This window comes from Aythya fuligula, chromosome 6 (genome assembly GCF_009819795.1).
Source record: "Aythya fuligula isolate bAytFul2 chromosome 6, bAytFul2.pri, whole genome shotgun sequence".
NCBI lineage: Eukaryota > Metazoa > Chordata > Aves > Anseriformes > Anatidae > Aythya > Aythya fuligula.
Window position 1 is genome coordinate 22,696,674 of NC_045564.1, and position 16,957 is coordinate 22,713,630.

At 41.7% G+C, this 16,957-nt stretch overlaps 1 protein-coding gene across 2 annotated transcripts in view; it reads left to right on the plus strand.

Moving 5' to 3' along the window:
* The first annotated feature begins 5,489 nt into the window (after window positions 1–5,489).
* Window positions 5,490–16,957, plus strand: part of PLA2R1 (phospholipase A2 receptor 1) — a 41,499-nt gene continuing 30,031 nt past the window's right edge. For both annotated transcript variants that reach the window (XM_032189756.1, XM_032189758.1), the window contains exons 1-7: window positions 5,490–5,663; window positions 8,495–8,878; window positions 11,033–11,200; window positions 12,359–12,532; window positions 13,861–13,974; window positions 14,619–14,762; window positions 15,704–15,892. In XM_032189756.1, coding sequence (XP_032045647.1) covers window positions 5,540–5,663; window positions 8,495–8,878; window positions 11,033–11,200; window positions 12,359–12,532; window positions 13,861–13,974; window positions 14,619–14,762; window positions 15,704–15,892 — 1,297 coding nt within the window. In that variant the 5' untranslated portion in view covers window positions 5,490–5,539. The remainder of the gene's footprint in view (window positions 5,664–8,494; window positions 8,879–11,032; window positions 11,201–12,358; window positions 12,533–13,860; window positions 13,975–14,618; window positions 14,763–15,703; window positions 15,893–16,957) is intronic.

Sequence of the window (16,957 nt, forward strand, 5' to 3'; positions counted from 1 at the left end):
AACACTGACAGATAGCAATAAAAGCACAATAATTACACACAATGTGGCTTAATGAAAAAGCTTTGGCTTTTCAAAGATTTTAGTAGATCACAACATTGTTTCTTGAAGCTGGCTCAGTCTCTTTGTTCTACCAATCACTATGCACAAAGCAGACAGAACCAAAAGCTGATTTTCATTGGAACCTCTCTCTACATCATGTTATTTACACTACAGTTTAGCTTGTTTCTAATCAAGTTAGATAACTTAAAATTGTTTCAAGACATTTCTGTATTCAGACAGATTAAGTTCTCAAGGCATTATATATTTTAAAAAGTGCTATTATTTCACGGGTTGGTTAACTTTGCTCAACAGTGGCTTTTTTATTACTGTTTCCATTTTTAGACAAGGTACAAATGTAAATAAAAATGAGGTCTTTATGTAAGAAAAACAGGAAATTTCTATTTAGTGTTCAGCGGTTGGGTGTTACCTATGTTTGGAAAAGCATGTACCATCAACTTCTGGCTTCGAAGTTAACAACTATAGTTCAAAGGCAAATTGTGGCTGCTGTTGATCATCTTAGGTGAGAGGTTAAGACTTGCTTTCTCTAAAACTCTCACCTGACTTAAAAATCAGACCTATGATTATAGCATAATTTCCATGTAACAAGCCATGTAAAGGTTGCTTCTATTTTAAGTTATGATTGATTTGGAAAAAAAAAAAAAAAAAAGTATAAAAAAAATAATAAAAATAAAAATAGAAAAAAAAGCACACAAATCCCCAATAATGTTAAAATGTTAGAGAAATTGATGCAGAAAATATATCAAACCAGGAAAAGGAACTGTTCAAACTAAGGTTAGTAGCAATCTTTAAAATCAACGAACTGTTACAGAAATATTTGACAAGACCCCCTCAGTGTCTGCAGGGAAAGTCCACTGTAGGAATGTGTCATGAGCCAATTTGCAAGGTGACAAGCAAATGAACCATAGGCAAGCAAGAGAATATGAATGTTCATAGATAGTGGTCTGTACCTCATGTTCATCCTAGAGTACCTGCAGCTACTGCTTCAAGCTGTCTGGGACAGCAGCTGCAAGAAACCAGTTCAACATCTCCCTGTAAACTATAGATTTTGTATTCCCCTTCTTATGGTCCCTGAATTTGGAAGATACAGGTGTTAATCACTAGAGCTTTATCAGAGATAGACGTGTCATTGGACATGGTGTTTACTGTGTTCATAGTGGATGATTAGTCAGTATTCCCAAAGTGTGTGTGGAAAGACTCTACGTCAGGGTTTGTCCATGATTGGCACTCAGGAAATTCATTCCAAAATAAATCTAGGAATTTAATGTGAGTTGCATAATTCCCATAAAAACTGTAGACAACATCCATTTTGAATTGAACTGGTCTTAATTTAGTTAATCTGTATTCCAAGGTAAGGACAGGAGTGTCTGAACATGTTTAATTTAGTTTGTCATTTTCTGTACAGATACCAATTTAATTAATTTAGATTAAATTTTGAATTCTTGCATGGTGAGATTCCAATGAGATAAAGAAAGATGAATAACAGAACTCCTCTGTCTTTCTCCATATCAAAGGCCAAGATACCTGAACTGACTGGTTTAATAGCATCAGTGGCAAGTCATTCCCTTGGTTATAAAGTTGTTAGAGCCTTTCCATGACTCATAACCAGAGCATCTAGTCTATTTCAATTCAAGCGTTTACGTTTTTTTGACTGTGCATTTGCACTTGATGATAAACTCAGTCTCATTACAGTGAACAGAATTCCCTGCAGAGATATGATACTATTCTGCATAATGTGTCCAGGTCTTTCACAAGAAAACAATCTACCAGCAAATGTTCTTTTCCTCCTACCTGAAATGAGCAGCAGCTAAAGAGCTTTGGGTTTTACCAATGAAGTTACATTTCTTGTTCTTAATGCTTCAGTTTGTGTATGGAAGGATGCAAAGGAAAAATAATTTCCCTTTCTGCTTTCTTACCAGCATAAAGTTTAGAGAAAACACCAGAAATGTTAATGAGTGTTTCCCTGGTTTCTCTTACGTGTGCATGTCTGTAGATATAATACAAAATATAATTATATAAGTAACGAAGACATATTCTACCACCATGTAAAGCCAATGGGAGCCCTGGTTTCCAAACTTTCTTGAATCCAAGTTTTAAATCCTCAAATATGAGACTGACCACATATTGGATTTACCACAATAAAAAATAAGAGAAGAAAAATATAAATGTATATGCATTTTTATTGCGTGCAAAGTCAGATACCTAATGCATTTTTTTTTCACCTGAAAACGAATTGGTTAAAGGAAAGAGGCAAAGTAAAATTACTTTGGGTTTCTCTGTGTGCATATTCTCCAAAGAGCGTGGACATTCTTTTGCACTACCTGTAGGATTTCTCTCAGTCTAAATGTGTACGCATGGCTGGAGAAAAGATAAGCTCTTCTGGGAAGGAGTGTACATGCTTCAGGGGCACACCCTGCTAGTGTTAGCACTGGGTACACCTTGTGTCCTGGCATTCCTGCCAGCACCTAATCTTGTTATGAATATCACACCCAGTATGTTTTGGGGTATTAGACTGATGGCACATTGCTAGAGGCTGTCTATCCTTCCCAAGTAGTCATTCTTGGTCTCTTTTTTTACTAAAACTGTGGCTTCCATCACCCCCAGTTTAGACCAAACCAAGCCCAAACTCTGCCATGCTCCCACATCAGGATGCATGGCAGGGCAACAAGAACTGGCATGAGGCCTGTGGTGTGGTGGCAGCTGGAGGGCAGCAGCTGCAGGTTTGAGTTTCAGCCAGGTGCTGCTGTGCTGCCAAACCACCACAGCTTTTTGTCAGGGCAGCATGGCCCTGCGGGTGTGGGGGGAACACAGACTGAAGGTCTTGGGCCTGAAGGAATCTGCTTGCCTGGAGCTGATAAAGAATAGTATTCTCTGTGGCCCACTGTCAAAATCAGCGTCTACTCCTGTTTTTGTTCTAGAGAAACCTGCTTATTCCCTACTACTCTGATTTACGAAGCATTTTTCTGATAAAATGAAAGGGGGAGGGATCTGCATAAGGAAGTGGTTAGCATGGTGTGAAGACACAAACTGGTCAAGCAAATCTGGAATGGTTTATGCCTACAGGCCCACTTGCATATGATCAGGAAACATGGAGAAAACTATCAGTCTCTCAGGTATGTTTTAAACCACAAAACAAAAGTTGTGAAGGGTTTATGGGATTTTTATTTATTCTAAAATACCTGCTAAGCAACTATATGATGATTTTTATTGATTTGTTTAAAAAGTGTAATGTGTAGACTGTTGATCACAGTATGTGTAATTTTTTTATTGACTACAAAATGTCATAGGTCTATTTAGTAATTAAGTCTACTGTTACTAGCTCTTCTTAGGAACACACCAACTACTCCTTTGTATCAGATCTTTGCAAAAATTTTTAGTCTTACTCCAACATTGATCTAGCAGTACTAACAATAGGACGCTGCCTATGTATGCCTTGGTGGCAGTCACATATATCTTTAGCATACTGACCCTAAGTTAGCAGAAACAAGTCTGTGAGAAACTTGAATTAGTGTGAATTTGACAAGGGCTTGTATTTGTGGATGTGTATGGGCCTCATACAAAAGGCTGAGTTAATTGCTAAGAAAAGGTACCAGGAGATACAGAACACCTATGCAGAATACCTAAATAGTGAAGGCAGAGGAGCTCAGACAAGTGCATCTATAGGTGTCCAAACAGAAAATAGATCATCAATTCAGAAATGGATATATTTTTTTTTTTAAAAAAAAAGAGAGTTCCAGATAGAAAAGGAAATAAAAGCCAAATCACTACAATGAACGCCTTGAAGGAAAGCATAGAATAAGTAAATTTACAATTTACTTTGCAAAATAATACAAACTGTCATCAAGTTTGCTTCAGAAAATATTGCTAACCATGTTGCCAGCACTATGCCAGCAAAGATGTCTCATTACTGTAATGCAGCTAGTACGGCTTAGCTATAAATACAGAGGCCAGGGTAACTGCAGCTGCACTAGAAGGAATTTAACGGTTTAGTACGAACAGAACATATCCACGACAGTAAAGAATTGTTTAGTCAAAGAGGAAAATGTGAATAATAAAGAAAAAAAATGAGGAAGTAAAGCTACTCATAACTATTAAGTTGCTAATTCGTATTTAGTAAAATATTTACATAAATATTTTTTATATGTCCAGTGTTAGATATCTGTAATCGGAACATGCTTATTTCAGTCTTAGTAAAATGAGCAGAAAAATCCACCTGTGGCAGTGCTCCCCAGAGCTTGGAGCAGCCCCGTTTTTGCTCACTGGCACTGTTTTCTTCAAACGTAGGAGTGCAAACACACTGTGAGAGTCAGTGGCAGGTTTTTCTGGAGCTCAGGACTCAAAGTGGTAGCCAACACTCCTGAAGTTCAGAGTGCCCAGTTTTTCAAAAACAGCTTGGTAACTTTTTTTTTTTTTTTTTTTTGGGGGGAGGTGTGGGGGTGATGCTAAATTTTCTTGAGAGTTAGAGCAATTCTGTCTTCTGAAGTCAGGGCACTTCTGGGACAGCTTGTTCAGCGATGTTTTCTGCTGTTAGTTCTTCTCTGCCAGACATTTTTATCATCTGTAAAGTGGAGAAACCCCTCCACTCATCTGCTTCTTTGTAAGTGTTGGGCTTCCCTCATTTCTCAATACTTTCTACTGAACTACCCGTCCGGAGCTCCCCCAGGCCCAGCAGTTTCTGTTCCTGTCCCTGTACCGTAACTGAAGTGGGCATGGGGGAACAGAGGCCAGTCGTTTCGGCTCTGCTTTGGCACTGTATGCTTACGCTTATACATTTATATATAAACGTAGATACTTATTTGTCTGCTATGAATGAAGAACAATGGAGAAACATGCCCACGCTGATTAAAACCCAACTGTGATGTGGATTCCAGTGAAGCTACTCTATCTTAAACCCAGGGCTTCTGCTTTTGCCTTTCCCCGCGCTATTCATAGCTTCCGTAAGACTGAAACTGTCCCCAAATGGGGGACTTCCTACAAATCCTTCCTCGACCTAAGGACAGAGATGTACAAGAGGGAAGAAGGAAATTACTTTTCCCCATGCCAAAAATGTGAAGTGCCTTGACGTGCTGACCTAGCTAAAAATCAAGTCTCTGTAAAAGTTTGTCTGAGGACACGCAGCAGCGGAGCAGCAAGGCGCCGAACACGAGCCGCGCTGCCGATGTTTTCCTGCCTCCCGCGTCTTTGTGCCACTCGGCTCTTCTTAGGAAAAGCGGCCTGGAGAGCAGACACCAGAAAGCGCTCAGGGACTGCAAACGAGGCGCGTGTGGCTCCTTTTGGCCGCCTCAGTCCCCGGCCGCGGCCTGGGCAGCGGGCCCGAGGGGGGGGCCCGCGGCCGGGGAAGCTCCGCGGGCGGCTGCCGCGCTCCCCCCGCCCTCCGCGGGGTGGGGTCGCTCCTCCGCCCTCCCCGGGGCCGGGCTCCCGGCGCGGAGAGGAGCGGGTGGGCGCCGGGCTGGGCCGTGCCGAGCCGTGCCCTGCCGAGGCGATGCCGGGCATGCGGCTGCGGCTCCTGGCGTGCTGCCTGCTGCTGCTGCTGCTCGGCGGCCGCAGCCCGCCGCGGGGCGCCGCCACCGCCGCCCTCAGCCCCGACGAGGTGCCCGCCCTGCGGAGTGAGTGAGGGTCCCGGGGCGGCGGGGGGGGTGCACGGTGGGGTGGGGAGGGGCTGCTTCAGCCGGCGTCCCCCGTGAGGTGTGCGTGCAGGGGGGAACATGCGGATATTTCGCCTCCCCCTCCCCGGTCCTGTCCCGTGGTGCGGAGGAAGCCCCCGGGCCTCGCCGTGCCCTCCTCGGGGCGGCGGCTCCGGGGCAGTGGCCGAGCACACGCCCGGCTGTCCTCGCACCTGGCCCCGGAGGTTGTGCCGAGGGGGTTTCCTCGCCCCCGGTGCATTCCAGCTGTTTTCCTTACTGCCATTTAAGCAGTTCTCTCTGCTGGTTTTTGGGGAGGGGGGGAAGGAAATGGGAGGTAAAGAGGAAGGAAGAGAAAAAAAAAATCTTGCCCTCCTAGCTCTGTTATACATTATTTGTAGTGGCGAGCCTAAGTAAACAGGAACCCGGACAGCTCTCGGCGCATAGCTTTGCTCCTGGCACTTTGCTTCGTGTCACCTTGCCCTTGTACGGAGGGGCCTGGACGTCAGGAGAAGGGGGACGTTCCCAAAGGGCTCCCTCCGCCCTGTCATATCCTTCAGAGCAGGGTTTAGGATTTTCCCCTTGGCCCCTCTGGGGTGTGCAAGCTCATGGAGCTCCTCGTGGTTGTTCACCCGCAGGGTTGTGGGCACAGGAAGCCCATGTGGCATGGGCTTGGTGTCGCTCCGCTTGTCTCCTTGTCCCCCCTCCGCTGGTGTAATTGTGAGGTCTCTGTAAGACCCTTATCTTTCCTCAGCAGTCATCGCAGCTCTTAAGAGCCTTACGGATAAGGGCGTTCGGATGCATTTCATAAAGGCCGAGACCCCTTCATCTCTGAGTTGTTTCTTGTTGCCCATGCTGTTATGCGGGAGGCATCACGGGTGCAAGCAGAGATAAACTGGGAACTTGTATTAGAACTTTAAGTGTGAATCCCAGTATCGTGGTGAATTAACCTCATTAATCAGTGTTTACTGGTGCTAACGACATCACAGCTTCTACTTATCTAGCAAATAAACAACGCATTTTCTTGGCCAGCCAAGATAAGGCTGCTGTAGGAAAGCCGTACCCCAGCATGAGAAGTAGGAACCCTGTCTGACCTTGTAGTCTGTGCTTGTAGATAGAGGCTGTGCCATCTCTGTGGCCCATGGAGGATGAGGATGGATAAAAAGAAGGAAGCACAAGCTGCACAGCTTCATAGAAAACTCAAAAGCGAAGTCCCCCCTGGGTGTCTGTCACAGAGTGGTGGTGTTTCAGTGAGCTCGTGGCTGGAGGGCTGTAGAAATGTGATGGACTAATGGAGCATAGGAAGCTCCTTTAGGAGCCTTGCTGTGCCCCCAGAGTGTTAAGGACTTAAAGCCAGGCTGCTGCCAGGTGCTTGGAACTGCAGTTACATGCAGCAGGCTTGTTCCTACCTGCTGTCAGTCAGAAAGGCTTGCCCACGCTCCTGCACCATCATGAGCTACAGACAACCATAGCCACATGGCAGACGGCACCTGATCCCAGAGAAGCAGCTTGCAGGGGAACTTCTGTCCTCGCTGTGTGTCTGGCCACTGGTGGGATCTGTGCAGGACCTGGAACCAAACTCTTCTTTGTAACCTGTATCTTGCCTGGGCCACTCATCGTGTATGCCACGTGCTGGTGAGCTGGTCTTCTGCCTGTCTGTCACGCAGCACTGCTGGCTGAAGGCTTTCTGTCAGAGAGCTACACCTAAACCATAGGTGCTGAACCCAGACACAGCATCTGGGTGGGCTTCTGCATTTTGTACTCTAGATTTGGAGTATCTTTTTGTTATTGTTACTTCTTCAGGATGTTAGGGGTAGTGAATTACAGATAGAAAGCACATGTGGTAGAAATTATTATTGCAAAACTTCATGGCAAAATGGAAATGCTAATCAGGTTTTCAGGGAATAACCTCCCGAGGCATAAGTATCTCACCTATAATGTGAGAGAAACTCTGTGGGTTAATCGTCACTGGATTTCAGAATAAATGAAATAGCTGAGCTGTTACAGGTTTTATTTTCCTTAGTCCCTCTCAGTTTTTCAGTCTATATGCACAGTTAGACATTTGTTCCCAAGGCGTTAAACAGCTGATTTTTTTTTACATGCTTATAGTGTGATGTCACATTGTTCAGTGAATTTCTACACAATTCCAAGAAAGCTGGGACATCAGGCTAACCTTCACACGTCTGCTTTGGTCCAGCCAGGGCGGTCATCTATAGCTCAACAATATGCATCCAGTAGTTAAGGCATATGTTACCTCTTGATCACCAGCTCTTGTGATTGAGATAAATCCCACCTTTCCTGTATCATACATACAATGCAAGATATGTTTTCTGCCTCTATAGTTGCAGACAGAGATGCTTGAAAATGTCAGAGAATATGGCAATTTCAGTCTTTACACTTTTTAGCCTTTAATTGGAATCTCCAGTCCCTCACAGAGAATTATTTTACAGCTCTGAATATGACTTGCTGTAACACTTAAACCTGTACCACATTATGTAGAATTTCTTGGTGAACAATGCTGTAATTCTTCAAATGTGACTGATGTTTTTTGGATGACCAACATGAGAAATACTGCCTAATCTCACAGTGATCTGTCAAATGGTCTACATGTTACAAACTTGGCTGGCAGTATATTTAGACCAGTATTCTTATTTTTTTGCAGTGTCAGATATTCTGATGAATATTGTCAGTTTTCTTCATAAATAGCTAAAACATGTCCTACAATACTATTTCATCATCTGTAGCATTCTGCAAACTGAGAGTGGTTTTTTTTTGTTGTTTTTGTTTTTGTTTGTTTTTTTTTTTTCCCCATACAGATAAAGGGATATTTATTATCCAAAGTTCAGACTCTAACTTATGCATCAAGGTGGATCCAGCTGGCCTTGTTCTGGAAGACTGCAGTCAACTCTCCAAATACATGCTATGGAAATGGGTATCCAATCGTCGGCTTTTCAATATAGGCAGCAGTACTTGTCTAGGACTGAACATCAGTAGACCAGAACAGCCATTGACTATGCTTGAATGTGATTCAACGCAGTACTCATTGTGGTGGAATTGTGATGGAAGAGCGTTGGTTGGTGTATCGGAGTACAAATTAGCTATTGAAAACAGCAAACGTATTGTTGCCAAAAAAAATTCTAATTATCAATGGACACAGTACATGTCTTATGATGAAGACCTTTGTGAACGTCCTTTCCAAGGTAAAAATCAAATTTGTCATAGAAATGTATAAAGGAAAAATGTACAGAAGTTGTTTTTGATGGAAGGTCAGATATTTTTTTTTAAATAGGCGATAATTGAATTGAGTACACTGCACAATTAATTTTTCTCCTCATCTATTATATGGGTCCCCAAAAAGGCCCTAGTGTCCTTGCGAATCCTGGCCCATTCCAAATGGTCTATAAAATTAAAAGCTGAACTAAGTATTTGCAGTCCCACAGCTCTCATTGTCAAGTAAACCCAAAGAGAGATAAAGAGGGATTTGGAATTCAGATTACTGACAGTCAGCCTGCAATCTTGGTGTGCATTATCCAAACGTTTGCAACATTCAGCACCTGGACTCTGAACGTGCCAAACTTTGGAGCAGAAATCAGGCTTTTGATTAATCCTGTTGTACAGCTAGTCAAGGCATAGGAATTTAGGTCAGGATCCAGACCTGCAAACCTTAACAGTTTTCCGGGATAAAGGATGAAGATAACCCGTTTTCCACGAACAGCCACAGTCAGGCTGCACCTTGACCCCTTCCTCAGCCTCTCCTTCAGCATTTCTTTAGAAGAATGGCCTAATGTTTGCATAGCATGTCTCAGGCTGGAGCTGTTGATTCTCCCCGTTTGAACTGTTTTTATGGGGTTGCAGAGCTCTGGTCTCCACATATTTGGGTTGTGGAGCTTTGATCTTGGTGGTTTCTTCTGTAGGTGCAGCTGGGCTTGGCCTCTGCTCTCTCCGGGGAGTTCCTTTGGGAGCCGCAATGCCTATGGAAGCATGTTAGCATCCAACATCTCTAAAACCTAGCAGAGTTTATACTTAAGACCAGACAGAAAACATTTTAAACCATGAAGTCTTAAAAGTTTGCTGCGTACATTCAGAGAGATGGAGGTAGATCTGGTCTAGTCCTAGAGCTGCAACAATCTGGCAGTTTCAGGATGAAAATTAGCGACTGCCTTGGCAAAGCTTCTCCCCCTTCCACTTGTTTTATTCCTTCCACTTCATCTTATGTACATGCAAATGCAAGTTAGCCAGTTAGTGCAACAGGCTGGAGGGATCCCTATCTTCAAAATAAGCGTGTCTAACTATGGTGACAGGAACACAGCTGTCAATTTCTGTTACTTGTCAGGACTGAGATAATCCTTTGAACCTCTGTAGCTAGCTAGCATCATGGTAGCAGGCAGAGGTGCAAACCTGATTTCTTTTAACCCGCTTTATTTGTATTATCTGCTAGAAGGCTTTGAAGGGGATTTACAATCCATAAACTGCATTTTTTGCATGTGCGCGTCCAGCCATTATCTCTGGGAAACTGGCAGCGTGTCCTTATTCTGTAGTTGAAGGACTTTGATCTTAGCATATCAGCATGGGATCTTTGGCAAACAGTTTAATTCCAAGTATGATTGTGGTTCTTTGACCTTTCGTAGAAGCATGTGCTCTGAGGTTAAGGAGATACTGAGGTAAATCTTTTACAACTTTGGGTTGCACTTGATTCTCTCAGTACTGAAAATATAACAGGGCAACATTTTAAATATTTTATAAGCTAATAATTGATGTAACAACAAAGGTACATAACATCAGTTCTTTAGATTACTATTCCCCATGGTATAAAAAATATTTTTAAAAGTTTATTTAATTTTCCTTTGTCTTTCATATTTCCTTTCCCATAGAATGACAATAAGAATGGAGAAAACATCAGAAATCCATTTATACAAGAGCGGGTGGAGCAGAGGAAATTATGCTAAATTGCTTGTCTATCATAGACTAGCAAACAAAAAATAAGCAGAGCGTGCATCTGAGCATGTCCTGATTATGCTAACCATAGTTTTATGTAGTTGTTCTCAAATTTAAGTGCAGGATAATAGGATATAGAATAATTGTTCTTTTTTTTTTTTTTTTTTTTTTTTTTTTAGTTGGGGTAAGTTATGGGAATGTGCCTTGTTTCATGGTGATAAATTTCATAAGCTAACATTTTCAAATTCTGTTCAGTGATGTTTCTCATACTTGTCTCTATGTTGTGGTATTAATTATGAATTCAAATAACCATAGATATTTTTATTTTATTGTTGCTGTTAAAAACAAAAATGATGAAATATGGGGGGTGGAATTTCTGTCAATGTGTTCTTTTAATCTCTACTTTTATTTTATTACAGAAACATATACCTTATTGGGAAATTCTTTTGGTTTCCCATGCGTTTTTCCATTTAAATATAACAACAAGTGGTATTATGAGTGTACCAGAGATGGAAGGGAATTTGACTGGTGTGCCACAACAAGCTACTATGAACAAGATGAAAAATGGGGGTTTTGCCCAAATGCTGGTAAGATGTTGCTTCTCTCTCCCTCCTACAGTATCCATGATCCTTATGAATAATTCTAGCATGGACTCTATTTTGGAATATAAGATTACTTCTATTAGAGAGGAATGTCTCTTAAAAAAAAAAAAAAAAAAAAAAAAAGAGAGAGAGAAAACTTCAGGCTTTAATATAATCTACCACGTATGGTCTTTGGAGACCCAAGTCCTCATCCCAAAAGCACAACTCCACGAGGTGAGCTGCAGGATGTGAAGTGCTCACTGCTCGGTGCCACCCATTGACCTTGCCCTGCAGCTAACCCACGGCTGTCTCTGCTCTCCTCAGCAGTCCATAGGGGGTTTCTCTGGAGCATGTGAAAGAGGGATTGCTCCTGCAAAGATAGATTATGCTTTTGACTTCATTCTATCTTTTATATTCATTTTTCTCCCAGGCACTCTTTGGACACTTATATTTTGGACCTAAAACACTTAGAAGCAATATTTTTGAAAATATTTTTTGAAAGATTTTGGACACATGATATTCGTGAATATTAAAATTATAAATAGCAACTTGTAGCTTCTTCCATAAATATGTAAAAAAAAATATCTTCTCTCAGCAGAAGTGGTTTGGAAAAGCCCTCCGTGTTCAGGCTGTGTCTCAGATCTCTGGTCCAAAGCATGTTATAAACAGCTGGAAATGTGATTTCATAATGGGAATTTCATGGGAATTTCCAGGGAACTATTATAATGAGGAGTATTTTCAGCCCTGCTTCTATATTGTAATTATAATAGTTTTAATCTCTTGAGTACTGGGTAGAAGGAGATCCAGGTGACTGCTCCTCCATAAGTTGGGTGAGGCACTCATAGTGTGACTATTCCAACATCCAGCTTTAGGAATAAATGATCAGCTGGTGCGAATTAAAATGTAGCTCTGGCTTCATGCAAGCTGTGAAAATCACCACCAGCTGCAGATGAGCTCCTGAGAATTTATCAACCACCTGAAAAATGAAGCAGTGTTTTATTCAGCTTGCGTCATATTTCCATACATACTTTAACAAAGGAACACTGGAGTTCATCATCATGCTTCCGCTGAGATGCTAATGTCATTAATTTATTTTCTAAAGATGCTGTACTTCTGATTAGCTTGTAGCCTTGTGCTGTTGGTAATGAATCTGTTTCTGAGCAGAGAGTGGCTGCGATGCTTTTTGGAAGAAGAACCCTGCCACGAACCTCTGCTACCAATTCAACGTGGCATCCGTGCTGTCGTGGCATGAGGCACGGGCTGCATGCCAGATGCAAGGAGGAGATCTGCTCAGCATCACCAGTGTGGAAGAGCAGAGCTACATCAGTGAATTAAGCCGTGAGTACACAAAGCACACTGCTAACAGTGGATGTAGGCACATGCTTAGTGTGTTCAGATAGGATTGCTGTCTTGGAAGGCTGTTGAATTTTGTTGTAGCCTTTGGAAAGGTGCAGAGTGCACTTTGAAGCAGCAGTCTTCTGTCCCCAGTGTGAGGATGGGTTGCGCTCCTCTGGGAAATGGGTTGGCTTGACTTTCTCTGGGGACCATGTAAGAAGCCTGTGGTTAGATTTCCATTTTGCTAGTGAAAAGCTTTGGAGTCTCTCCCATTGCTGCTGGCAAGGCTTTGTCACATAGCACACCTAAGTACCTGACAAAGCGAGAATGAAGGTAAGTTACAGCCTTAATAATCCGAGTTCAAAAGCAGTGGTATGTGTTACGTGAGGCTGTAATGGTCTTAATTCCTGCTCGCACAGTGACTTTTATTCATATTTGCAGCTGTGGTTACGGACATGTGGGTTGTTAGGTGTTTGTTTTTGTTTTCTTTGAGAATTATAGAGATGTTTACCTTCTCAGCAGTGCACCATAGTGTCATTTTATTCCTGCAAGGTTTCCTTTGCAAACTGTACTTCACCAAATCTGAAATACTAGAATATTCCTGCAGGCTTGAAATAAATTACCCTTATAGGGGAAAAAAAAAAAAAACAACCAGCTTTGTTTTTATAAACAGATGGTATTCCCTCTTCGGTAGAAAAGATAGAAGCTCTTTCGTGTCCTGCATGTAGAAAGTCTCAGACCAGTTCTGCATAGTCCTCTGATGGCATTGCTTTCGTGGCTGTTTTGGTGTTGGTGAAGAGGACTGAGTGAAGGACCGGGCACTAAAACCGTGTTGTGAAAGGCAGCTTCAGGTTTCTTTCCCATTGCTTCCCATTATTGCTGGTTTTCAATTGCAGGATATAAGCTAACAGGAAGTTTTTAAAATAATTTCATTAGCTTTTTGATATGTATACAGGCTGTAGAGGGACTGGAAGTTGTTTGTTTTGTGTCTGACAGCAGGCTGAGACAGGCTGGCGTTTCTGTAGCTGGTGTTGAAGATGTAATATCTAAGGCCACCAACAACTTATGTGGGGAGGGTTTGCAGGATGGGCAGTTCTTGAAGGGTTGCAGACCTTTTGAGTTTATTCCTCCTCAGCTGTGTTGATTAACAAACTAATAGACTTTTTCCAAGAACAGGAAAAAAAAAAAATAAGTCTGAGCCTTCGGGAGACAGATGTGAAACTTTGTTTTATTCTGATTGTTACAAGTCAGGACAGTGTATCTATACCTGTAGATATTTTAAAACATGGGGAATGTGTGAAGTGTCATTTTGATTATTTTTTCTGTTTCAGGGCAGTTAAACGCCACAGACATCATGCTTTGGACAGGCCTGAATAGACTGGGAGAAGATACTGGTTGGCAGTGGTCAGATGGAGCACCACTGATGTTTGTGAACTGGAGAGCAAGTATGAGATATTTCTCTTGGATTTGTTGCAGCAGTGTAATTACATGCTCTCTGTAATTGCAGCACAAGAGAGCTGTTCGTACAGCTACGTTTGAAAAGTGAATCAAGTGGACCAGTGTACCTCTCTTTTTGTAGACATATCTATTCATATTCATGAACTAAAGCCCATTCTAGGGATGTGGGTGGCATCCATGGAGATGCATTTATTCAAAGCGTTAATGATATAGTCCTGTCATTTGCTTTTAAGGGTATTTTTGAGATTCCAGCTGCATATTTAAAAACTATGTTCTAGCTGGTTGCGTGGAGGAAAGGAGTTTTGTTTACATGAATATGCTGTAATTAACGCTAGCACATTAACATGAGCTTTGAGATTTGGTTTGCTGTATTTTGAAGTCTGTCCTCCAGCACATGTAACATCGACACCAGAACTGGATTTAGCCTCTCTGATAGCAGTAGGCAAGGAAAGATTGCCATATATATGTAAGCGGTGGTTAACGTTCAGTTGTCCATAGGGTTGGTGTAACACTCCTAGAAGTTTGGGTGTGCAGGGCTGTTTATATACATTTGTTCAATAAGAATACAGCGCCATTTTACAAGAACTGATTTTTTTTAATTGCATGCTTCTCAAAAAAAATGCATTTGCAGATGTCTCTGATGACCGTTTTAGCGAAAATCATTGTGTGGTGATTAATTCAAAAATGAAGTACGGCTGGCAAAGTTACTTGTGTGAATCTGGATTGCCTTTTGTATGCAAGAAATATTTAAGTAAGACAAAGCATGAAACATTTGGTAAGTATCTCAATTTTAATGTGTCCTTTTTGTGAGTATGGATGGAGAACAAGAGGAAGCTACCTGAATATAAATTTATGAGAACAGTCTTAGCTGCAGTATAGGCTTGCTAATTTAAGTTGAATGCCATTTACATTAACTGAAGTGGTAACACTTTCTTCTGTTCAAATGCAGTTCTGGGTAACATGTTAAGAGTCTTAAAACTGACAAATCACTTCAATATGCGTAGCATTTAATTGGTTCCTTACATCATCAGAGGTTTACAGAATGCTTTCTCTTTATATTACAACAGGGCAACACTTCTGAGTTTAAAAATAGGCTTTCAGCTTAGAAAGGAATTAGCCCATTGCCCACAGAAGATAAAGTAGCATAAATGCAGTTATTTTTATGACGTGCTATGCTTTTCATATACCAAAAAAGCAAAGTGTTTATATAATGACTGTAAGGTGTATAGTATGTAGAATGTCTCAGATGCCCCTTCTGTGGGAAACTTAAACGCAATTTTGTGTTTATTGGAATGTTAATTTCTGTTTTGATAAGAAAAGTTAGATAGGTTGAACTTTTTCCTGATAAATTATAAAAAAAAGTTTCCCTACTTGTTTCAGATACTGAAAAGGGATTTACCAAACTCTTTGTAGGTATTGCCTATGAAAAAGCTTCAGCTGGTTTTGGATCAGGCCCAAAGGTAATAAGGCAGATAAAGAAAGTTTTTAATTGAATAACAGTTCTGTGTTTGTACTAGTCCAGTGGCCTGAATGGTTGAGTCATAAAATAAGGTGGGAAAAAAATCAGTTTGCATTGTGGGTAGTGATCCGTAGACCATGTGTTATGTCCTTAAGATGACTCTGTTTTGAGCACCTGAAGATAAGAAAATAGTTTAATGCAGCACATCCTTTGTATTTCTGTCTAATATACTCTAACCTTGCATGGTTAATTAAAAGATACATGGAAGTATTATGCCACTCGTTGTGATGCTGGCTGGTACCCACACAATCGCAACTGCTATAGACTTCATAAAGAGGAGAAGAGCTGGAACGATGCTTTGATCTCGTGCCAAAGTGACAACAGCAGACTCATTAGTATATCCTCCATGGCAGATGCAGAGCTGCTCCGTAACTTGCTTGAACGTGGTGAGTTTTGAGAATTAGTTTAAAGTGTGCTGTGTTTCTTGAAGTGTTTCTCCTGTGTAGCCATGTAAAGTTGTTGGCCTTGTAAGCCCAATATTATGTGTCACACCCAGATGATGTTTACAAAAAAAAGTGTGATGTGTGCTTCTTCTAATAGTCCTTAAAATGTAAGGCACAGCCTTCAATAAACATAATAAAGAAAAGAATCAACATATTGGAACACAGTGAGAAACTGTATGCTCCCCTTATTGTTTCAGGATTACCTCACACCTGGGCTTTTGTAAGACTGCTGCTTGTGCTTTATGGGAGTGCAGCACTTGCACTGGAGCATGCTGGGCAAGTGGCAGTCAGCGGTTATACCAAAAGTCACAGATCCCCAGTAAAACGGCGTCAGTTTTCTTGGGCATTACCATACTTCTCAGGAACCCTCAACAGTTTGGCTTTTGTCCTTTCCTGTTGTTGACTGGTTCCATGCAAACTGTTGCAAAATACTCAATTATTGTCCACATGCAAGAATTGTGCTTGGAAGCAACAACAATTCAGAGCGTCTTTTGCTTTGCAAGTTGGCCTTGTTCATGCTGCAGAGTTTCTGCTGCTGCAAGTGTGTTGTTGGAGTTCTGTTTGATGAACACCATTAAAGCAGCTCTGTTAGTCCACGTTGCCTTAAAAGGTAGAATAATTACAGAAGGAACGTAATGAACAAAAGCTCTTAGGTGCAACAGTGTGAAGGGTTTTGTTGTCGTAACAGTAGCAAATAAGCGTAAATATTTTGTGCTTCAAGCTGACATCCCTAGCCTAGCAGAACTGCATAGTTCGGCCATGAGTTGTAACTTCCTTGAGCTGGGGGCATAGTGACATGTTTTATCAACTCTGTCCCATCAGCTGTGGTTGCAAAGTGGTGCATTATACTGGAATGATCACGCATTCTCCTCCCTCACACCACCCGTCCTCTCTGTTGTCCTGTTTGTCTTTCTTTGGGAGATTAACCACAGGTTGTCTTCCTCACCTCTGTTAGCACCCTCCATAGATACCAAACACCATTTTTTCCAGAAATGTCGTAGTAGATAG